This window comes from Ranitomeya imitator, chromosome 1 (assembly GCF_032444005.1).
Source record: "Ranitomeya imitator isolate aRanImi1 chromosome 1, aRanImi1.pri, whole genome shotgun sequence".
NCBI classification, from domain to species: domain Eukaryota; kingdom Metazoa; phylum Chordata; class Amphibia; order Anura; family Dendrobatidae; genus Ranitomeya; species Ranitomeya imitator.
In genome coordinates, this window is record NC_091282.1 from 743912665 (window position 1) to 743937070 (window position 24406).

Here is a 24406-nt window from a genome sequence, read left to right on the forward strand (position 1 = left end):
GGGGCCCCTTTTTGGTATTGGTTAAAAAAAAAAAAACAATAAAACCCCACAAAACTCCCTACCTATGGTGGTGGGGTCCCCTAAAATAAAGGATGAGGCCATTTGTGAGCTTTGAGTTCGTTCTTTGGTGTATTTGACCACCACGTGGTGTAAAAGGTGCAGCTTCACTTCAGTAAGGATTTCACAAAAGCTTGGTAATCTCGCGAACATCTTGCTTTTTATGCTTGTTTGAACATGTGACAAGTCTTTTCCATTTGCAGCCAATGAAAAATGCAACTTGGAACATGTCACGTGGCCTCACGATAAAATGCTCTCCGTTCACAACTAAAAGTAGAAATACGTGTAATGTTAAAGTATCTGCAAAGAGAGCTGCTTAAAGGGGCTGAACCCTCCCCACCCCCACTCCTGCAATACTACCATATAGGACATTCGCATGCTCTTGTTTGCATTGTCTTTTTTATTGCATTTTTGTACTTGATTTTTATTGTAGAAGATCAAGGAGTCAGGATAGAAACTATATGAATTGCAGGAAGTTTTGTCCCCACTTAACCATATCCTCACTACATACTATTAAACTTGAACTGGAAAGGGAAATTTATACTAACCAGAGGAAACATGTGGACGCCGCTGATAGGGGGACATCTGAAGAAGGCCATATTCTCACAGGCTCGGTCTGAGCAGAGATTTAGGCGTTCGTCATGTAGTCAGACATCTAGACGTATCCTCGTCCTTGAGCTCTGCATAATTTCTTCTTTTTTTTTTTTTCTTTGCAACTCTCAATCTCCAAACCTCAATCAGACGTGCTCATACAAATAAGACATTCCTGTCTTGGCATTATTAAGTCTCTTGGATCAGTAATCCTGTTGCTGCAAAATTTATTTTTTTTCCACCACTCCCAAGATGAAAAAATGATTTTTGCTGGATTTTATTTTTCTATTTGGATTTTTTTTTAGTGCTTATTTTGTTTTTAGAACTTTAAGAGTTTTGACAGTGCTTCGACTATCTATGAATCCAAAACTTGGGTGATTCTTAATGTGAACGATGGATAAAATTGCTTGGGGGGTGGGGAGGGGAGGTTGGAAACCCTTCTATATTGGGCCACAGAAATAGATTTTAACGTAATAAAAAAAAAAAAAAAAAAAAAAAACATTTGTCACATAAGATGGGGGGGGGGGAGATTGAATGAATGAATGAATGAATGAACAAAAACACCCGACGACTGATGCATTTAAATCTGGGTAAAAAAAGAAAAACTGCCTTGGTCCTCGGAGGCAGCAAGTCCTCACTCCTGCATCCTTGGCGCTTCTACTAGTCCCCTTGATGTCTAGTCACTAGTGATTGGCAAACGTGCTCGGATAACATAGTAACATAGTTAGTAAGGCCGAAAAAAGACATTTGTCCATCCAGTTCAGCCTATATTCCATCATAATAAATTCCCAGATCTACGTCCTTCTACAGAACCTAATAATTGTATGATACAATATTGTTCTGCTCCAGGAAGACATCCAGGCCTCTCTTGAACCCCTCAACTGAGTTCGCCATCACCACCTCCTCAGGCAAGCAATTCCAGATTCTCACTGCCCTAACAGTAAAGAATCCTCTTCTATGTTGGTGGAAAAACCTTCTATCCTCCAGACGCAAAGGATGCCCCCTTGTGCCCGTCACCTTCCTTGGTATAAACAGATCCTCAGCGAGATATTTGTATTGTCCCCTTATATACTTATACATGGTTATTAGATCGCCCCTCAGTCGTCTTTTTTCTAGACTAAATAATCCTAATTTCGCTAATCTATCTGGGTATTGTAGTTCTCCCATCCCCTTTATTAATTTTGTTGCCCTCCTTTGTACTCTCTAGTTCCATTATATCCTTCCTGAGCACCGGTGCCCAAAACTGGACACAGACCGCACATGGAGTACTAACTAGGGATTTGTACAGAGGCAGTATAATGCTCTCATCATGTGTATCCAGACCTCTTTTAATGCACCCCATGATCCTGTTTGCCTTGGCAGCTGCTGCTAATAGGTGTGTCATGTGCTGAGTGACTTCAGTGCGCTCGAAAAATCTTAGAGTCCCTGCGCCTGCACATATCGCAGCTGATCGACAGCCACAACACATACAGGCTTAGGCCAGGGTCACACTTGTGAGTGCAATGCGAGAAACTCGCGCATCAATACCCAACACTGCCGCCGGCACTCGGAACAGAGCATTCAGCTGCACAGAAATACATGCAGCCGCTCGCTCCAGACCCAAGTGCCGGGTACTGATGTGAGAGACTCTCTCGAGTTTCTCGCATTGCACTCACAAGTGTGACCCCGGCCCTAGTCTGTTAGGTAATCTATGCATGTGTTGTGGCTGTCGAACAGCAGCGATGCATGTAGGCACGGGGACTTGAACATATTATTCGAGTACGCAGATGATATATAATATATATAGATACATGTATTCATGACATGAAGAGGTTAAGCGACTGTAGGACGGTTCATGCTGACACGTATCTGTGTTGTAAGCTAGCTGAGATGTTTGGAAGAAGCGAGTGTCTGCCAGTCCTCTGCCAACCCTTCGGTGTATTATTATTATTATTACCAGTGGATTTAGTGGGGCTGCGTTCCATCAGGGAGGTGGCAGGCAGGCTTTCCCTCGGCCGGGCTGAGATTTTCACCTTTCTGCAGATTGGCCGACATCGCTCCCTCCTTTTAAACTTCTCCAGGCTGGGCAGGGAACGTCTAGGTGGCAGAGACGTCTCTCATTTGTGCAGATGGAAGCTTTTGAAATGTAGGGCGCATACAGACTGGGCAGCATTCATCCCAGTCGCCTGGAAAGTTAAAGGCAGATATAGCCGAGCTGAGTGTACGTTTGTTTAGTTTTTGCACATTTTGAAAAAAGCACGAATAGTTTAGCCTAATGATTGAAGAGTTTGTGTGACTGTGAACACCCTAAAATCCCTGAGGGAACAAAATCTTTTCTTTTTTTTTTGTCTGAAATTTCTGCATTTTAGGTTTATGACTTAAATTTGCATCTGGTTTCAGTAATCACAGTGAAGACAAGTGGAAGCCATTTATTAGGACGTACTACCTTAAAAGGCCAGAACCGCCTTAAGGTTTACATGGTTTTAACATTTGTTTAAGTTGGGCATTTTTGTGCTAATAGTGACTGCAGAGGAGGCTTCAACCTGCAGAAAGTGCTGGAGAGTGAAGGTTTCTGCTCTGTCATGTTTCACTCGCGGAGACGCCGCAGAGAAGATTTTTTTTTTTTTTTTCCCTGTAAGATGCGTTAAAGAGACTTTTATATACAGTGTATGCAATATACGGCCTGATGGTGGATCAGATGCAGGGAGGTTTTGTTTTGTTTCTTTCTCCGTGTTTGCAGATTAGCATATGAGAACATGGGACCCAGGGAGGAAAGTGTAGGGTTGACGGGATTCTTGGCTTCCCTCATTTTCAGGTCTGGCTTTTTTAAGCATGGGGATAATCTAGTTTCCATGTCTACTATTAGAGCCTTATCAAGATCTGGCTCATCTCGCCATTCTGTGTCTAATCTTGTGGTAAACTGCACCTTTTGGATTCACAGACTCGGACGTACCGGAAAATCTCCTACATGTCGATTACATAATGGGTGAAATACTCCGGTTAGGGGGCTTTGTATTTTTGTGGCCACACACCAAACACATCTGAAGCTGCACAACGCGTTTTAGCCTAGATGTGCTCCCGAGGCATCTTACATTCTCTGCAGCCATTACAGGAGACTTGGTCTTTCCAGGTCACCAGGAATTGCAGACCTGATTGCATCTTTATTTATTTTTCTTGCGATGGCTGAAACGCTTGCACCATTACTTTGGGCTTTTCCATTCTGTGCCGTCCTTGTTGCTTTGGAAATTAATTAATCCCCAGATACAAGTGTTAGTTGCCCATCATGTCTCTTAATATGACATTGCCCTTAAAGTAAGAAATTTTTTTTTGTATTCATCCCATAGGTGGATATTGATTTCTGTGACCCGAACCCCTGCCAGAATAAAGCTCCTTGCTACAACGTAGGAGGCGATTATTACTGTGCTTGCTCAGACGATTACGACGGCAAGAACTGCTCTCATCTTAAAGACCACTGCAAAAACGGCTTGTGTAAAGGTAAGCGGGGGTGCCAGCACCATACTGTTAGATCGGAGAGGAATGATTGGGGCCCCGTGGCTAGGTCATGTCTGTATTTGTAGCCACATGCAGAGATAAGGTGCCATAAACCGGCGTGCAGGATGCATTGTGCAAATGTTAGTCGCTGGCTGCTATTTCGACGTGTGAATCAGGGTCCTGTTTTTTTTTTTTTTTTTTCTGCATCTGATAGTGAGCGTCTCAGTGTCACTAACGTGTCCCTCTTTTTATTTTTAGTCATAGACAGCTGCACAATAGCGATTTCTACTAATGCCACCCAGGATGATATCCGTTACATCTCCTCTAATGTCTGCGGGCCTCACGGACGTTGCATTAGTCTGCCTGGTGGGAATTTCACCTGTTCCTGCAATCGAGGCTTCACTGGTGCCTATTGCCATGAAAGTACGTCAGATTAAAATAATAGTTGGGTATTCTTGCACTGTTCAATCTGTTTGTTTTGCAGAATAAATAATTGATTCATGTCTTAATAAATAAATGTATGTATATATTGTTTTTTATGTTGTTGCGCTTTTTTGTCATTTTTCTAAATAAATCTGTACTCCTTTTTTTTTTTTTTTTTTTTTTTTTAAGATATAAATGACTGCCACGGCAATCCGTGCAGGAATGGCGGCACATGCACCGATGAAATCGACTCTTTTAAATGCTTTTGTCCCAGCGGCTGGGGAGGAGAATTCTGTGACATCAGTAAGTTGACCCCCATAACTTTCTTTTGCCAGTTTTGCTAACCACGTGTTGCGCATTTGTGCGTATTGAACGGTCTTACTGTTTGTTTGATTTATTTTTTTTCTTCTGCAGACTACAACGATTGTAATCCAAATCCTTGCCAGAACGGAGGTCGCTGCTTAGATCTGGTGAACGATTTCGTTTGCCAGTGTGAAAATGGATGGAAAGGCAAAACCTGTCATTCCCGTAAGTGACAGGCTGCCCCTTATGTGGGTCCATAGTATATAGTGTCTAGCAGTGAACTCTAGTTATATCCCACTGTTCTTATCAGGTGAATATCAATGTGACGCCAACACCTGCAGTAATGGGGGCACATGCTACGATACCGGAGACTCTTTCCGCTGCCTCTGTTCTTCTGGATGGGAAGGAGCCACTTGTAACATAGGTGAGCGCGATCAGATATTCTATCTCATGACTGCGTAACTTGCAGTGTTCTCAAACAGTCTATACTGCATTTATACAGTCTAGTCTACCTTCAGCTACTGCAAAATTATGACTCCCAGCTTCCAAGACGTAGCTTTGCAACAGCTTATTGAAGACTCTGTTGTCAATATGATGTACGGTAGTTTGTGCACACACAATGGACCAATTTTCTCATTTCTGTATAAATTATAAAATATTTGTATCTATTTTTTTTTTGTCAATCTACAAATCTTGCTGGAATAATTCCATTAATGGCCAAAGTGCACGGGAAGGATCGTTTGGCATCTGCTGGTATTTAATATCCCGTCATCTGTTCTGATCGGTGTGATGTACTGTATAGTTGTCTGTGATGACGTTTGTATCACTTGTGCTGTGCAGTAACTGATGTGATGTCACGGTGTTGCATATTTCGTTGTCTTACTTCCTATATATACAGTCATGGCTAAAAGTGCTGGCACCCCTGAAATTGTTCCAGAAAATGATTTCAATCACACATGTATTGTTACACACCGGTTTTATTTCCTTTGTGTATTGGAACAACATAAAAAGCCAGAAACCGGACAAGAAATGGATAAGTTGACTCAATCTTTGCTTTGTGTGTCACACGAAGCATGGAGAACAGACAGAGGAGAAGAGAACCGTCTGAGGGACTTGAGAACGAAAATTGTTGAAAATATCTATCTGTTTTAACATTCCAAAAGCAAAAAAAAAATAATCTAAAGTCATCTCTTGTCTTGGTTTACAGCGAAGAACAGCAGCTGTCTTCCCAACCCCTGTGCTAATGGAGGGACGTGCGTGGGCAATGGAGATTCCTTCTCCTGCATGTGTAAAGAAGGATGGGAGGGACGTACCTGCACACAGAGTAAGCCTTTACTTTTTTTTTTTCTTTTTTTTTTTTCTTCTTTCGTTCCTTTAGGATATAGGGTGTGTCTCATAACATGTTTTATCCTTTCATTTATTTGCCAACATATTTTGACTCATTTGGGATGGGAAATAGCCGGAGGGTACGAAAAAGAAGCTTGTGTGTGTCTTAAGAATACACGAAGACTAAAGGTGTAGATGTGCTGTAGTTAGAGAACTTGTAAATGTATGCAAACTATCGCCTCTGGTCTAAAGTTTTTCAGCGGATTATTTCCCCAGCTTTAGTAAATTTTTCTTGGTACATTCATAAGCGTTTCTAAGGTTATTGGTATCCAGCCTTTAAATGATATACTCAGAGATCCTTTCTTTCGGCTTTTCTTAGTTCTACAAATGTTGCATGATTATTGCAAAAGTCAGCCGCCTTGGTTGCACACCGCTCTCAGTAATGCATGCTTATAGGTGCAGGTTACATGCGTCAGAAAGCATCGCTAACCTCCAAAATAAAAGGGAAGCAGCCTTCAGATGGCCATCACTCTGTGTGCCTCTATTTAGGACCCTAATGCTCCATTCTGCGTCCCCCCGCTTCAGCTTAGCATACCGCACCATTTTTATACGCCACTCTCACTATATGAAAGTCCGCACAGAGTGGTCCAGTGGGTGTGTACAGGCCCACCGCAGCGCCTACAGTGGACTCACTGACCCGGCCCCTATGCCTTAGAGGTTGGGGCCGCGAGCTCTCAGCAGCCGCCAAGAAATAACCTACTGGTGGTAGTTTAATAGGCAATATGGTGGCAGGTTGCCGTTAGGGTCTTGTCTCCACCTACACCAATATGGTCTGTCTCTAGGATTTTCCACCAGTATCCGATGAGTCCCAGACTGTTCCACTTTGCCTCTTAAGTTTTCTTTGTGTTTGAGATATTGTAAATGCTGGTTGTGCAGATACTGATGTATCTGCTAAACGGGCTATTTATTTCAGAGGTGTGATCTCCAGTAGTTCACAGAATGAGATTTTATCTCCTCCACCCACACACTTAATCTCCGATTTAAAGATTTTTTTGTCATATTCGCTAATTGTTTTGTTTTTTGTTTCAAATTTGTTAAAATGCGGCTCGCAATCCATGAATTTTTTTTTTTTAACCAGATTTTGTGACTCTTCAGCACCAAAAGTCTGAAATCCATTAAAAAGTTGCAGTCCTATAGAACAGGGGTCCCCAACTCCAGTCCTCAAGGCCCACCAACAGGTCATGTTTTCAGGATTTCCTTTGCATTTCACAGGTGATGCAATTATTACCTGGGCAAGACTAAGGAAATCCTGAAAACATGACCTGTTGGTGGGCCTTGAGGACTGGAGTTGGGGACCCCTGCTATAGAAAACTGCTCCAGAAACCTTACTCCAGTCAGGGACTGAAGTGAGCTGCACTAAATTAAAAAAAAAAAAAAAAAAAATTCAACATTTGGAAAGTCGCATTTCATGAATCTGTTCATAATTTCTTTTTTTTTTTTTTTTCCTCGACAACTCCTAAAGTGGCGCAAAATAACTACAGAATAAGGGATAAATGCTAAAGCTACCGCAAAAAGGAGCAAATTACTCCCCGAAAACTGGAGCAACAGAAATGATGAATCGTTGCGCCTGTGTGTTAGATACTTGAACCCATTTTTGTGTATGCGGTTGTCCAGGCATGTCTGCCGTCACTGTGTGTATTCGCTTTGTGCGCGATATAAGGATTCTCTGGGAGCGGGCGGACACGTGCCGACTAGACGTGTTCAGCCTCACTCAGGACAAGTGAATTGAGCGAGTCTGAGCACGTCTAGTCAGAATGTGGCTGGAAGTATGCAAATGGGGAATCCTGACAAGTGCCCACTGAGGATTCAGGGGTCTGCAGTCACACACACTGACTGAACATTTGAGCCCCACCCCTCTTAAGAAATATCCTGTTGCAGAGGGAGGGTCCCGTCACCAGTCATGGAGCAGCCTGGCTCTGTTTTAGAAGACCTGTGTAATGGTTCAATGTATTTTAGAGAGATGGGGGGAAAAAAAATGTAATTTTCATTTTCTCTTCTCTCTCTGTAGATACAAATGACTGCAATCCTTATCCCTGGTAAGTGACATTTGCTTGTATTTTTAGCCTATTTATTACATTGATAGAACCTTGGTAATGTGACGTCACTGTAGGTTGTTGTGCTGTGTGTAGAATTGGCCACTGGTTTCAGCATTACCCTTTAATTCTGGTGACACTGAAAATGCAGAACTAAATCTCCAGTGCAGTTTAGTAACTTAAGACTTCCAAACCTTGGCTATGACCCTGCAAAGAAAACGAGAAAAGGCGCTTAAAGTGTGTTACCCTCTATAAGACCCAGAGAGCAAAGGATTGTATATGCTCACCTGCCTGGGCTGTGACCCAGCACAACTCCGACCACTGACCCCCACACTGGTGGGAAGAAATGTAATCAAACCGAACAGGAAAAAGCAGCGACAAAAAGGATGTATGCACCAGTGCCTGGGAATCGCCACTCTTTTTCCTGTTTGGTTTGAATTGCCAATGACCCTGACAGTGTAGATTTCATATAAACCATTATAAGTACGTTCCATATTCAATTTTTTGGCTGCATAATATAAAAAGTCTGACCTTCTTCCAGTATGTTTGAGCATGAGGAGCTGAGAAATTTGATTATAAAGCTCTTAGCTTATGAGTCCAGTAGGTGGAGTCATAATTGATAGCTGTCTGTATATATGCTCCATGTATGACCCGCCCACTGGACTCCTACGCCCAAATTTTATACTGAATTGATTTCCCACCAAACTATCAGTCTACGTGATTCTGTCCCGTCTGCAGCAAGTTCTAGATCAGGTGGGCTGCATGTGTGACATGACTTACAGGGCATAAGTATTGGTGTATTTTATAGACGTTGCTTAGCTGGTTCCTCTGTTTTTCCTGTGCAGTTATAACGGTGGGATCTGTGTTGATGGCGTCAACTGGTTTCGTTGTGAATGTGCACCTGGATTTGCAGGACCGGATTGCAGAATTAGTAAGACATACCTTTTTTTTTTTTTTTTTTTTTTTTTTTAAAGGGAACATATCATTATTTTTACTAACTGCTCCTACACCGGTTACGCTTTGAGTAACAATCATTGTTTTTCCTATGTCCAGATTCAATAAGTGTATAAAAGCCTCCTGCCATTCTATGTATTCTATGCAGTTTCTGAATAAACCGCAGACAAATGGATTAAATGACAGACCCCAAGCAGCTGCTCCGCACATCAGTCAGAAAGACTAACTGCGCGTAGCACAATTTGTGCTGTAAACCGCGCGGGCGCTGCCATCTTTGATTACGCTTTATTATGTAGACAAAGGTCTTCCCGGCACGGCCTTATTATTGTTTGTCTTTTGTAGACATCGATGAATGCCAGTCTTCCCCTTGTGCATACGGTGCCACTTGTATAGATGAAATCAATGGCTACAGGTGCACCTGCCCTTCAGGACGAGCTGGCCCACGTTGCCAGGAAGGTAATTAGCGCATTGTAGTCACATAAGTGCCCAAGACTCCTGTAAGCCATTTATATGGATGACTTGGCAGAAGATCTAAACTGTTTTTCTTTTTCCTTTCTGCTAGTGATTGGCTTTGGAAGATCTTGCTGGCTGAAAGGAGTGCAATACCCGCACGGGAGCAAATGGGACGAGGAATGCAATAGCTGCCACTGCCTGGATGGAGTGATCGACTGCACCCAGGTATGGATCCTAGTGCGCATCCTCCTCTAAGCCATCACATTAAGGCTGTCTATAGTTCTTATGACAATACATGGAGATTAGGTCTGTATATACAGCTCTGGCCAAAATTAAGAGACCACTCCAAAATGTTCAGTTTGTCTGATTTTTCTCTATATAGGTATATTTTTGAGTAAAATGTAAATTGTTCATTTATTTATTCTATAAACTTCTGACATGTCTCTGAAGTTCCAAGCAATACATTTTGTATTTTTTTTCCTGAAAAGGAGAAATGGTAAAAATAAAAAAAAAAACAAAAAACAAAACCCTAGTGCTTTCAGACCTCAAATAATGCAAAGAAAACAAGTTCATAATAATTTAGAAACAACAATACTAGTGTTTTAACTCAGGAAGAGTTCAGAAATCAATATTTTGTGGAATAACTATGATTTTTAATCACAGCTTTCATGTGTCTTGGCATGCTTGCCACCAGTCTTTCACACTGCTCCTGGTACAAAAATGTAAGCAGTTCTTCTTTGTTTGGTGGCTTGTGACTATCCATCATCCTCTTGATTACATTCCAGAGGTTTTCAATGGGGCTCAGGTCTGGAGATTGGGCTGCCCATGACAGGGTTATTCTCTGGTCTTCTACCAGACGCCTGGGAGTTTGAGGGTTCTGCGCAGGATCTTATTTGTTCCCAGCATTGTGCTTTTCTGGACAGAGAGCTCAGATGTTTCTCCTGTGATCTGTTGTAGCCATTCTTCCAACTTAAAGGTCACTGCTCCAAGTAGTCATATTACCACTGGAATCACTGTTGTCTTCACCTTCCACATCTTCTCCAGTTCTCCTTTGAGGCCTGGTATTTCTCCAGCTTCTCATACTCCTTCTTTCTGATGTTGCTATCACTTGGCACTGCCGCATCTATTATCATTTCTGTCTACTGATCCTTGTCTATCACAATGTCTGGTTGGTTAGCCAACACCTGCCTATCCGTCCGGATCTCAAAGTCCCACAGGATTTTAGCCCTTTCATTCTTCACCACTTTCTTTGGGGTCTCCCACCTGGTCTTAGGTGGACTTAGCCCATATGCTGTGCAGATGTTCCTGTGTACAATTCCCGCTACTTGGTTGTGGCGTTCGGTATACGCTGTTCCTGCTTGCAATTTGCATCCTGCCACTATGTGTTGGACGGTTTCTGAGGTTTCTTTGCATAGTCTGCACCTTGGGTCTTGTGTGGTAGACTCCTGCTTCTATGGATCTGGTACATAGTGCTTGCTCTTGTACCGCTATGATTAGTGCCTCTGTGCTGTCTTGGAGTCCAGCTTTCTCCAGCCATTGTTAGGATTTTCTGCAAAGGGGTGCAGCCAGAAGCTTTTAAAAATGACTTGGCTCTTCATGGTGCCGTGTATAGTCTCTCCATTTCTATAAACTTAATTTGTGCCTCCCATAATTGGTTTGGGGACTAATTTCCCAGGGATGTGCAGCAGCATAGAGGTCTTGGGTTCAGTCCAACCAAGTGGAACCCTCTGCATGCTCTCCATTTGTTTGAGTGGGTTTCCCACAGGCTCCAAAAGTTACAGGGGTTGCTCCTTTCAAACAAGCATTTATCACCTACACGCCAATGCAGAGGTTACGCTTGTGCACTAGCACTCCATTCAGGCAGGGACCATTAAAGGGTGCAGTAATCTCCATGGGTCATGGCAGAATGGAGCCATATTGTGCATGCAAGACACTACTCTCGTTAGCGCCAGTTGGTCTACGGAAGCTGTTGTGCAGATGTATGACCACCTCTCCAACAGACTGTGAATGTTGGGGTGGTCCTGTTATGCATAAAGACTGCGTTCACATGTCTGAGAACAGCCCTCCAGGACCAGACTAGCCGCTGGTCTTCTGACCCAAACTACCTGCCTTTGAGGTTGCTGGTTTGGATCAGGTAATCCCGCTTTTGGTGTATGAAACAGACGTAAATGCAGCCTCACATGCAGATTCCAGATGCACGTTAAGTACAGTGTTTCAAGAACTACGCCAACATTTTTGCTCTTCAGTTTAATTCTGTAGATTGGTTTCACTGCCTTCATGTAAATCTAAGCTTTCTAATTTGGTGTAGTTTAACCACTGCTCTCTCTTCAGGTCTGGTGTGGGAAAAAGCCCTGTCTACTAGAAAGACTCCACGATAAGAGCCAGTGTCCCCAGGACCGGGAATGTGAGCCGACACGGTCTTCTGTAAAGTGCTTCCAACCACCATGCCGTGATTGGGGAGAGTGCAGTGCCCCCGACAGATCGCACATGATTAAATGCCTACCCAATTCGGGATACCTGGATAATAACTGTGCCCGGATAACATTAATATTCAACCCAGAAAAAATTCCACAGGTACAAATGCTCATATTTACTTTGGAATTATGTTGTCATAACATGTACATTTTATATAGTGTTCAAAGCCATTTATCTGTGCATGAGATTGTAGCCTAATCCACCCCTATAATGGGTGCCGTAAGTCATGACTTAAAGGACCACTGCAGGCAATACTGGTGTTACATTATGCCTATTGCAGGCCCTGGGGCGGAGGCAATGGATGCATGAATTCTTTGGTATTCTTCAGACCCATTTCATTCTTTGCCCTCTTAGGCCCTGCACTGAGGGTAAAAGGAGGCTCTCAGTGCACCTTTAGCGTGGCGAAACACGAATCATCCCACCTACTTGTTTTTCATCGATCTCTGCCGGGTCTATAAAGCCGGAGCTGTCAGTCATAAGAGTGGAAATAGACAGACAGGAAACAAGTAGGTGGTCCGGTGCACTGAACTGTTTGGTCACACCAAGGATGTACTGAGCACCTGTTCTTTGTTTGAACAGTCATTCTGTGCTGACAGTCCCTTTTTAAGGGGAATATTCTACTTTCATGGACTATAATGATGTAAAAGTCTGATAAGGTAGGTGTGGGTCCCACATCTGGGAACTTGAGTCCTTTGCCACCGAGTTCTGCCTGGTGACAAGGTAGGATTGGGTCAGCAGACCCCAGTTCTCAAAATAGTTGTGGGACCTAAAATAAAAACCGTATTGGTAAAATATTTATTTTTGGATCTCCATTATGGTTTACACTAACTGATCCTTTGCTCCTGTCTAAGGGAACTACAGTTGAAAATATCTGCTCGGAGATCCGCTACTTGCCTTCCATCAGGACTGTATCCGAAGACCAGCCGCTCGTCATCTTGTGTGATGAAACAATCGCCGCAGAAAAAGCAGTGGAGGTTACAGTGGTGAGTAATACTGAATTTTTAACCTTTAGACAAGCTATAAAGGGGTTGTCCCATGGCACCAAAAGCGGTTTATATGGACAACCTGGAAGGGAAGTCCACTATTTGGGACAGTGCTCTGAGTCAGAGAGGAGAACTTCTAGCAAAAGAGCAACTCAGGAAGAGTTTTCATGAATATATTGTATTACTTTGAATATCTGACATGTAAGGTTTAGAAGAGTCGAGTCTGCAGCAATTGGCTGCTTCATAGGGTGAGGAAGAGAGGATATCCACCAAGGCACCAGAGGGCTTTGGAACTTAAGACCGATAACCATGATCCAATCAATTTGTTAAATTTCCGCTAAACATTTGCCGTTAAATAAAGAATGGTGCAGCTCCGTAATCGCAGGACAGCATAAGAATGACTTTTACTAACTGAAAAGTAACCTCCAAATCTGATTGTCCTTTAGATGGTCCCTTATTTGGATGACTTTTTTTTACCTAGTGTAAATGCCGCTGTCCTGAGTCCGGCATTGTTTCTGCTTCTTTCCATTTCTGAGATACGACCCCTTTTCCCGGGATATAAATCTTGTCTCTTTAGCCAAGTGGGTGTGGTCATCCATTTTTCTTTGTGGGTGTCTTCTTAAGGGCCACATCCACTTAGGGACAAGATTTATATACAAGGAAGAAGAGGCCATATCTCGGGAACAGAGGCGCAGGAACAAAAGAAAAGCTGCGCCGGATTCAGGAGAACAGCTGCTTTTACTCCAGGTAAAGTAATTACAGATTTGTCAAGTGACAGGTCCTCTTTATCAGCTATTCAAACAAGTTATTTGGTAGGGATTTGGGATCTGTCTATTGGAAGAACGGAGATCTTCTTAAGTGAGACATCTAAGTGAATAATGGAGAGGCACTTTCACTTGTTCAGGACCGTTGGGTAGATCCCTCAACCAAGCTTGTAGCCTTAAGAGTCTGCTCAGGTGAATCATGTTTTGTTTGTTTTTTTCCTCTTTCAGGCACTCGTCTCACAAGTGGACAATCAAGACGCCAGTCTCATTCAGAACGCCGCCAATACAATTGTCAATGCCATCACCAAACGACAGAACAGTACAGTCATGTTAGCGGTCACGGAAGTCAAAGTTGAGACAACAGTAGTCGATGGCTCCAGTTCAGGTAAGTAATCTCCATTTCCACCTATGTATGGTGCTCTTCCATCTAAACGTCAGACGTGTCCTATATGATTTCTCATCTAAACCCTTGTTTTAATTGTTTTCCTTTTAGATTACCTTGTCCCGGTGCTGTGTGTAGTGTTTGGCATAGTTTGGATGACTTGTATAAGCATATGTGTCTGGTGGACGCGAAAGCGAAGAAAAGAGCGAGAGAGACGGCGAGAGGCTCGCCAAGAAGAAGAAGCAAATAACCAGCGCCAACCTTTAAATCCAATACGGAACCCAATACGGGTGCCTTATAGAGACATTCAATATGAATGCAAAAATCTTCTTCATATTCAAAAAAGAACTTCTGGTGAAGAAGAGGGGGTGAAAGAGGACATGGTGGATAAGGAGGAGGACACAGAGGAGGACGATTGCCTCCCTCAGTCGTACACAAAGGCTTACACAAGCATAGGGGATAGTGACTGCTCAAAAAGTAAACCACATCGGACAAGTCTCGACAAAGTGGACAACAGATGTGTTAAAAATGTGAACACACCCCACTGAAGGAAGCAAAGCCGTTTCTGTATACACGGAATGGACCTATGCTGAGAATGGGACGAGGAGAGACGCAGGATTCATCTCCAATTGAATGACCCTTCCATCATTAGTTGGCGTCATGGCCTTGTTCCTTGGCAATAATTGCCAGGCCCTATTTTTCACTGGACAAGTGGTTCAGGACTAAAGTCTGGACTCCCAATTTCTTTATATAATGTAAAAAACAAGTTACTTTTTTTTTTTTTTCTATTTGTTGCTGTAGTCTTTCTATAAATTATTTGTGACTATGTAAAAAAGGCAAAAAAAAAAAAAAAAGAAAAGTTCTTTGATAGTTGCTATTTTTTATAAAGTTTGCTTTATATCCTCTTCAATCGAGGATTGTTGTTATCTAATGTACATTTTTCTTATGCAAAGACTGTACAGTTGTTTACAAGATTTGTTTTTTTTTTTCTTAACGTTTTATAATTGAATGACGACGTCCAGCCCCTCCAGGTTGAGGAAAATAAGTGACTTCACCTTTTTTTTTTTTTTTTTTTTCTTAAACCGTACCCCTCCTCTTCCCCCAATATCTTTCCTGTCTCTGTCCAGTGTTTTTGCAATTTTTTGTAGACAAGGCAGTAGGAAAAAAAAAATCCATGCCCAACTCTTACATAGGTCTAGATTAACTTTGCTTCCAGCACTGGTCCTGACAAACGTATTGCCTTACAAGTTCGGGTTGTTGTTTTTTTTTTGTTTGTGTTTTTTTTTGTTTTGTTGTTTTGTGTTTTGTTTTGTTTTTGTTTTTTTAACAGGCACAGCATTAATGCGACAAGGCAATCTATGACTTAAGTGTTTTTTTTTTTTTATTATTTATTTTATTCTGGTTAATTTTATTGTTTTTCTTATTTTTTATTTTAGGATTGCAGTATTGATGTATGTGACAAGTGCCTTGAGATTAAACTTTTTCTTTAGCAACTGTCAAAGACTACCTTCTGCTTTATACAAATGTCATATGTGACTGGCAGAGCGCTAGGGTCCTCCTTTATAGAGACGTTTATTTTCTCATTGTAAACATATGTTCTGTAAATATGTATATATTGAAGGAATCCCTCTGTATATTTGATTTATTAACAATATTTCAGAATTTCTTCTGTTCTTTGTTTTATGCCATTCCTTTTTAATTTATGTCTCAGAAGGGAGGTTTTATATATATATTTTTTTTTAGTTTTTTTTTTTAAATGTCCATCTTCACTAAAAAAAAGATTAAAACCTAACTTCACTCAAAACCCAAAAATGACAACTAAATGTTAGATATGCGGCTGCTTTCTTCCCAATAGCTGTCAATTGGATTGGCTATATTGAAATGAATGGGTGGGGGGCTGTTAATGGAAGAAAGCAGCCTTTTTTCTAATTCTGTGCAAATCTGGATCTCCTTCCTTTACCTTCCTTGCCCATGGCATGCGTTCCTTGGTGTCCATGTATGTATGGGGATGCTGTATGGCCAGGCTTTTCTCAGACGGTAGAACCTGGGGTCATTTTGTGCAATTTTTGATGTAGGTCTTTTTAGCCAATGCCCAAAGTAGATTCTGGAATGAATAGAAAATATCTTATAAAGGAAGGACTTACACTGCTCAGCTTTGACTTAAAAGCGTATTCCTACCTCCAAAAATCCTATCCCAACATTTTAGTGGATGTAACAATAATCAGGGGTGTCAAACTGCATTCCTCGAGGGCCGCAAACCATGCGTGTTTTCAAGATTTCCTTAGCTTTGCACAAGGTGCTGCAATCATTGTGTGTAGGTGATTAAATTATCACCTCGGCAGTACAAGGAAATCCTCAAAACATGTCCTGTTTGCAGCCCTTGAGGAATGCAGTTTGACACCCCTGACAATAATATTTGCAAATGCTTACAATTAGAAATGTAGTATAGTTCTTCTAATTCGCTATGTCATTTACCCCATGTGCAGGGCATTTCAGTAGCTTGGGTATCCATGGTTACCACCACTAACAACTTACTCACTGAGTGGTCGTAACCATGGACACCTAAGCTACTGTAATGCCCTTGACATGGGTTAAGCGACCTAGCTAATCAAAAGAATTATGCCAAATTTTCTAACTGGAAGTATTTGCTACATCTACCACATATTGGGATAGGATCTTGGAGATGGGAATATCCCTTTTAAAACCCTGCTCCAAGACTTGCATGTGTGGTTCCAGCCCTGCACTAGCAGAAATGTTCTCCAGTCACAACACTTTGTGTAAAACTGCTTGAAATGGAAAAAAAAAAACCAAAACTTGTAAACCTGGGATCTTAAGAGGAAAAAAATCCTAAGCTATAATGTTTATCAGAAAGCGTGTTTCACTCTTATTTATGGGATATTTCTGGTATTGCATCTTGGCACCACACAATACCAGCCACAGCCCATGTAAATTAGTGCTGTCTTTGCAACCAGGAAAAAAAAACTCCACTTTTTTTTACTTATACAGCATACCCCACCTTATTGGCTTTCTTTCCTGCTAGGGAAGGTTAACACGACCATGTTGTAGTCCTATTTTTATATATTTTTTTTCTTCCCTATTATGGCCGTAATGCCCTACTTGACCCCATAGGCATGTACGATGCTGTAATTTGGGGGTCAGAAGACCAATGGGATGCTTAGGGATTATGGATAATATGTGCAAGAAGTGATGGCCACTATCCAATCAGATGAGGTAGATCTTAATGTGGCATGGAAGAGGAAATGGAGTTCCCTGGAGTCGCCCCCTAAATTCTTAGGTCTGTGTGAAGTTGGGTCTTAATCGATGTTAGGAGTGCCTATGCTGTGACAGATCAGTGTATATAGAGTAGAGAAACGTTTGAGCCCAAGTGCTTATTTTTTTGAGGGGGGCTTTGCTCGAAATGTGGGCGGTGGTGACGTCACAGACTCAAGCATTTTTTTTTTTTTTTTTTTTTTGCGAACCATTTTTAGTGGTGATACTTTTTTTTTTTTCATTTATATGACAAGCCTAATGAAGGGAACAATTTTTTTTTTTTTCTTCTGTTAAAATTTATTTTTTTCCCTCAAAATAAAAAGGGAAAAGGCAGCGAACGCAATAGGTTGGATTACCTCACGAGAAACACGGCTGTTCATAAATATGGCTTCAGCAGTTATTTTTGTATTTTTTATTTTTTTTTAAGGCTTTATTATTTACATAGTATGTCAAGCTGCTTAATTTCTCTCCTCTAATGGTAGTATCGGCGTAAAAGCTACATCCTTACTGACTGATTACCAGCGGGAGTTGGGTTAGGGGGAGGGGATGTGGGGGAGGGGCGTATCTGAAAGTGTAAACTCTGGCCAATGACCGTGAATGCTTGAAAATAATTATTTTATACAAGAATTGCTTAGCAGGATCTTGTTCTGTTCAGTGCATTTTGGTTGACATGTTCTTTAAAAAAAAAAAAAAAGTTTCAGAAAAAAACACTATTTATTAAAGCATTTTATAACAATGTTAAAAATTTGTCTCTTACTTGTGAAGTTTTTTTTGTTCTTTTCGAGGGTTGGGAGTAGGTGTAGTTTTCCAATCTGCATCAAAACCTTCATGTATAACTTCGCCATGTGATCAATTAATTGTCTATTGACCTCCAAGTATCTGGGGTTACCAGTCTCTGATGAAACCTATTCACATGTCCGTTAACCTCGAATTCTCTATTGCAATCCTTCTCACCCCATGACAAATGATCCAGGGGGCCTATGTACACATTACTCTTCTGCTTCCACCAAGTGGTAGACATTTGTTCCGTGTATTGGAGGGCATGAAGAGGACCGGTCACCAGATTAAAGTGGCCAGTTTATGTCTTATTTTATTCCCACTGCTCTTTACTGAAGCTGAAGTAAGATTAAATAAAGGCCTACGCCTCTTTCTAAACTTATTTGGAGCCTCTTTGTCTGTCTCTGCACCAGAAAAAGCAATAGCAGATTTTCACTACATTTTAAGCCAATGTCTGGCATAAATTCCATTGATTCTGTTGAGCAGCAGGAAGCCACATCCACTCCCATTAAGGCTGCCGTCACACTAGCAGTATTTGGTCAGTATTTTACATCAGTGTTTATAAGCCAAAACCAGGAGTGGAACAATTAGAGGAAAAGTATAATAGAAACATATGCACCACTTCTGGATTTATCACCCACTCCTGGTTTGGCTACAAATACTGAGGTAAAATACTGACCAAATACTGATAGTGTGACGGCAGCCTTAGAGGAAAAGTATAATAGAAACATATGCACCACTTCTGCATTTATCACCCACTCCTGGTTTTGGCTACAAATACTGATGTAAAATACTGACCAAATACTGCTAGTGTGACGGCAGCCTTAGAGGAAAAGTATAATAGAAACATATGCACCACTTCTGCATTTATCACCCACTCCTGGTTTTGGCTACAAATACTGATGTAAAATACTGACCAAATACTGCTAGTGTGACGGCAGCCTAAGAGGAAAAGTATAATAGAAACATATGCACCACTTCTGCATTTATCACCCACTCCTGGTTTTGGCTTACAAACACTGATGGAAAATACTGACCAAATACTGCTAGTGTGACGGCAGCCTAAGACTTGCCTCCTTTGTAAAACAAAGTGGCAAGTGGGTTGTAAAAATAAAAACTGGAAAATTTTGGCATTTACTATTGAGGCAGGTATTGCAATAACATGCACATTAATTAAAGAGGTTGTCCACTTTTATATTTTTACCAGATAAGTCGGGGACATGATTTTTTTATTTTATTTTTTTTTTGTATGACCCGGTCTCCTTTCTCACAGAGTGCACAGCTCTCCCGTCAACCAAATGTCTGCTAATAGACAAGCCTGTGACCAGACTTGTCCGCGTGCCTCTTTCAAATAATTTTAGAACACATGGAATAAAATCTGTGTTTTTTTTTTTTCATTGGAGAAGATGAACAGGTCTGGTCACAGGCTCCACCATCAGCTGCCACATTGTGACCAAGACACCTCTATGGTCTGAGGAACGTGGCGTGAGAGAATAACCTATAATTGTCACAAAATCATATACCCCCAACACACAAAGTGGACAACCCCTTTAAAGGAAAGTATTATGCTGTTGACGCCATAGTTTCCAATGCACATTTCCAGTAAGCACGTTGTCTCATTCAAATGAATGTAAGATTCATGTAAGCAGACTTAAAAGGGTATTCCCATCTCCAAGATCCTACCCCAATATGTAGTAATATTAGCAAATACCCCCAATTAGAAATGTAGTATAGTTCTTCTGATTCGCTATGTCTTTTCTCATGTTCAGTCATTGCAGGACCTTGGCTTACAGCTAGTAGTTGTAACCATGGATACCTAAGGTCCTGCAATGCCAGCACATGAGGAAAGGGACAAAGCGAATCAGAAAAACTATACTACATTTCTAATTGGAGGTATTGGCTAATATTATTATTATTATTACTAATCCTAATACATATTGGGATAGGATTTTGGAGATGGGAATACCCCATTTAAGCTTTTTTTTGTTTTGTTTGTTTTTTTTGTTTTTTGTTTTTTTTTTGTTTTAACGTAGATTTTGGAACAGAATTGGTGCCACATTAATACGTCCAGAATCTTTTGTGTGAACATACCCTCCTACAGTAATGAGCCCAGGCCCCCATGATGTAGAGAGACCGTAATTAGGAATTACACATTTACACCAAGTAACCATTCCAAATGCATCACTTTAAAGGACCGATATTAATGGAAATGTTTATTTGGAAGCATTCCAACTGCGTTGTCACTCATTTGATTGAAACTAACATGGTCAGCCTCTCTCCAGAGTATAGAGGTCAGGAGGATTTGCGTTTTCCAAATCCAGCCGGATAATCACATGGATTTGGATTTTCCACATTCATGTTGATCTTCTATCACTACAAATATCAGGGGAATTTTCCATTGCCAGGAGTTTTTCAGCTCTGTGTGTTCAATCCTCAATGTGAAGATGGATTTGGGGTCTACTGATGTAGTCACTGTACAGATGTGATCCTCCTCTGGCTCGTTTCACCTGTGCAGCATTTGATATTTCGATCTGTTTGATTTATATGGGGCTACCACATAACATTATCAAGGGATATTCCAAAATAAACAAATTACCGATACACTGGATAACTATTAGATCGTCGTGCTTGCCATCTTGGGACCCAATTGGTTTGAGGATGGCGGTCTTCTTTCTCCTGTTCTCCCTTGGTTACGGGCAGGAACAGTTTATGGTGCAGCTGGATGGACATGTTGCCTGCTCCTCTATTTGAGTGTCTAAAGCTACCTGAACATAGCCAACTGCAACACTTGGCTATCCTTGTATCCACAGTGGATTGTGGCCACGGGTAAACACTTGTTCTGGCAACAAGCAGTGAGCCGCACACCGATCTAACGGTTATACCTTGTTTAAGCGGGAATACCTCTAAAGAAGAGGACCTGTTTGTGCCTCCTACAGTCTGTCACCATCGAGTAATTGCTGATGAATCACATGGTGTAGGTAACATAGTAACATAGTTAGTAAGGCCGAAAAAAGACATTTGTCCATCCAGTTCAGCCTATATTCCATCATAATAAATACCCAGATCTACGTCCTTCTACAGAACCTAATAATTGTATGATACAATATTGTTCTGCTCCAGGAAGACATCCAGGCCTCTCTTGAACCCCTCGACTGAGTTCGCCATCACCACCTCCTCAGGCAAGCAATTCCAGATTCTCACTGCCCTAACAGTAAAGAATCCTCTTCTATGTTGGTGGAAAAACCTTCTCTCCTCCAGACGCAAAGAATGCCCCCTTGTGCCCGTCACCTTCCTTGGTATAAACAGATCCTCAGCTAGATATTTGTATTGTCCCCTTATATACTTATACATGGTTATTAGATCGCCCCTCAGTCGTCTTTTTTCTAGACTAAATAATCCTAATTTCGCTAATCTATCTGGGTATTGTAGTTCTCCCATCCCCTTTATTAATTTTGTTGAATTAATTTGGTGAATGTCTAAATAACAAAACCAATGGTAACACCTAGTTGTCAATTTATTCATATTTCCAGGAGGAAAACCAAAGGGAGCGCCTCATGCATAGTCCTAAGAAAAAATACTTGCTCCAGCATTGTCGGTTCATAGGGATTACAGCTCCATTGTTCGGTGGTTACACCTTCAGCCCATCACTTGCCAGGTTGTCACACTGATTTGCACTGACCTTTACTGAGATTATCGAGGTGGCCCGTCAGTCCCGCTGTCGTCTTAATCTTTCTTTTTTTTCTTTTTTACACAATTTAAGTGGAGAACCTCCAGTAAAGTGCTAATGTGCTCTCTAAATGTTCCATGCTGATAAATAGGATCAGGGGCACAAAGTATAAAATCCTTATCCGTTCTAGATTTATATGTAGACTAATTGTTACGGTACTTTTTTTTTTGCGTCCTGTTTAAATTTTAGTTTTAGGTATATTTATTTTGTGAATGGGTCTGAATGTGTCTTTCTGTTGCTAGGGGTGTCCTGTATTTGGAAGCACAAAATGGGCGGTAGGGTATTATCTGGATAAGTGGGAAAATTGTGGGCACTCGTGTTCACCTGATTGGACTGTGTGCTCACAACCACTAAAAAAAAAAAAAAGGTTAGGCTGCTTCAAACGCTATGGTATTTGAATTGCAAGAGACTGGAATCAAAAGGGTTACAAGTGCGCTGCCATAGGAAAGCTCATGAGACGGGAATCCAAGATTGCGGTTTACTGGTCAATGCGTTTTGAAGTTTCACACTTCTTCATCAGAACCATGGGTTTTTCTGATGGAGTTTGAAACTTCGAAACGCATTGAATAAACCGCAACCTTGGATTCCAGTCTCCTCATGAGCTTTCCTATGGCAGCGCACTTGTAACCCTTTTGTTTCCAGTCTCTTGTAAATCTCTTTATTGCGAGGTAGATAAGCCAGTTAATGGAGAGACCAAGGGGTTTGACCAGGCAAATGATATTCTGACAGATAAAAGGTGCCTTTCATTAAAGGGGTTATAAGGTCTTTATAAACAGCACCCAAATCTGTCTATGAGAGGTGTCTGACATCACACCTCTGATGCAATAGAGTGAATGGGGTTGAGCTGGAATACCAGACATTACCCATTAACTGGTGTGGTGCTGTTTTGGGGAGAAACTTGGCATCTTTTTCTAATCCAGGACAACCCCTTTAAAGGGTTGCCACCTCCATTTCCTTCCTGAATGTCCCCGGTGCCTGCACTGTAAGTTCCCATCATGTGATGGGAGTCTAAGGGCATTGCAAACTGCGCATGCCCGAAAAAACATTTACAGCACAGGCGCCGGGGACGTTCAGGAAGGAAATGGAGGCAGCGCACGGAGGCCTTGATTGACGGCTGGGAGGCGTTTGTGTCAGTGGGGAAAAGACATGCCCCCCTGACAAACTGCAGGTATGAGGGGCAAATTTTAAAAACTATTATTTCAGTGTTGGCAGGGACCCCATGTAAAAGAGCCACCTTGACAGAATGCAGCATTAGTGCTGCACAAGGTGGCTCTTTTAGTTAAAACCGCCTGGGGGGTGACTGATTCCCTTTAACCACAGCTATGAAGTCTGTATAAAATGTTTACAATACACCTTTCATCCCATACCTACTTGCTTTATTTTAATTTTTGCAGATTTAATAAAGAAAACCTTATATATGTTCCTTTCTGTCCTTTATTACAGGGGTCCCCAACTCCAGTCCTCAAGGCCCACCAACATGTCATGTTTTCAGGATTTCCTTAGTCTTGCCCAGGTAATAATTGCATCACCTGTGCAATGCAAAGGAAATCCTGAAAACATGACCTGTTGGTGGGCCTTGAGGACTGGAGTTGGGGACCCCTGCTTTATTACATCCATGTGTTAGGAAGATTCCCTAAGTAGTCCAGCTAGTTAACACTTTTGAGTCTTGGATTATTTAAGTGCTCATTAATGATGAGTGAACGTGTTGGGATATGGTGTTATCAGAGTATGCTCGGGTGCTAACCGAGGATCTTCGAAAAATATGTTCGAGTCCCCGCGGCTGCATGTCTCGTGGCTGTTTGACAGCTGCAACATATGCAGAGATTGTCTAACAAACAGGAAATCTCTGCATATGTTGTGGCTGTCTAAGGCTGGGTTCACATTGTTATAGGCAGTCCGTTAGACTGACTGCGTTACACTGCGGCATAAGGCCCGTTAACGCCATTAAGCCCGATTTCAGATGCATCGCTTGTGCACGCCCAAAATGGGCATGCGCTAGCGATGTGCCGTCATTGAGTGATGGACCCTTGGATGCAGGCTGCAGCGTTTCCGGGTGAGTCACTGCTAGCGCAGATAGAGCATCTGCTAGATCTATGCGCTAGCGCGATCACATTTTGGCACTTGTGAATGCAGCCCGTTTAACGCATGTGTTGAATGGGCTGCTTTAACGCAATGTGAACTTAGCCTAACAGCCTGCGAGACATGCAGCCGCTGGTACTCAAACATATTTTGCCAGCATCCCGAAGACCCTCGGTTAGCACCCAAGCATGCTCGGATAACACATTATTCCAACACATTTACTGATCTATAAATATAATCATCTAACTGTCTGTAAAGGAAATCCCGTGTCGCTGATT

At 41.8% G+C, this 24406-nt stretch overlaps 1 protein-coding gene across 2 annotated transcripts in view; it reads left to right on the top strand.

Moving 5' to 3' along the window:
* JAG2 (jagged canonical Notch ligand 2) overlaps window positions 1-15104 on the top strand; it is a 70541-nt gene extending 55437 nt beyond the window's left edge. For both annotated transcript variants that reach the window (XM_069734100.1, XM_069734110.1), the window contains 14 exons: window positions 3972-4122; window positions 4378-4542; window positions 4732-4845; window positions 4957-5070; window positions 5156-5269; window positions 6053-6169; window positions 8240-8267; window positions 9110-9195; window positions 9561-9674; window positions 9781-9896; window positions 12003-12245; window positions 12998-13129; window positions 14122-14278; window positions 14387-15104. In XM_069734100.1, coding sequence (XP_069590201.1) covers window positions 3972-4122; window positions 4378-4542; window positions 4732-4845; window positions 4957-5070; window positions 5156-5269; window positions 6053-6169; window positions 8240-8267; window positions 9110-9195; window positions 9561-9674; window positions 9781-9896; window positions 12003-12245; window positions 12998-13129; window positions 14122-14278; window positions 14387-14823 — 2088 coding nt within the window. In that variant the 3' untranslated portion in view covers window positions 14824-15104. The remainder of the gene's footprint in view (window positions 1-3971; window positions 4123-4377; window positions 4543-4731; window positions 4846-4956; window positions 5071-5155; window positions 5270-6052; window positions 6170-8239; window positions 8268-9109; window positions 9196-9560; window positions 9675-9780; window positions 9897-12002; window positions 12246-12997; window positions 13130-14121; window positions 14279-14386) is intronic.
* The last annotated feature ends 9302 nt before the right edge of the window (window positions 15105-24406 follow it).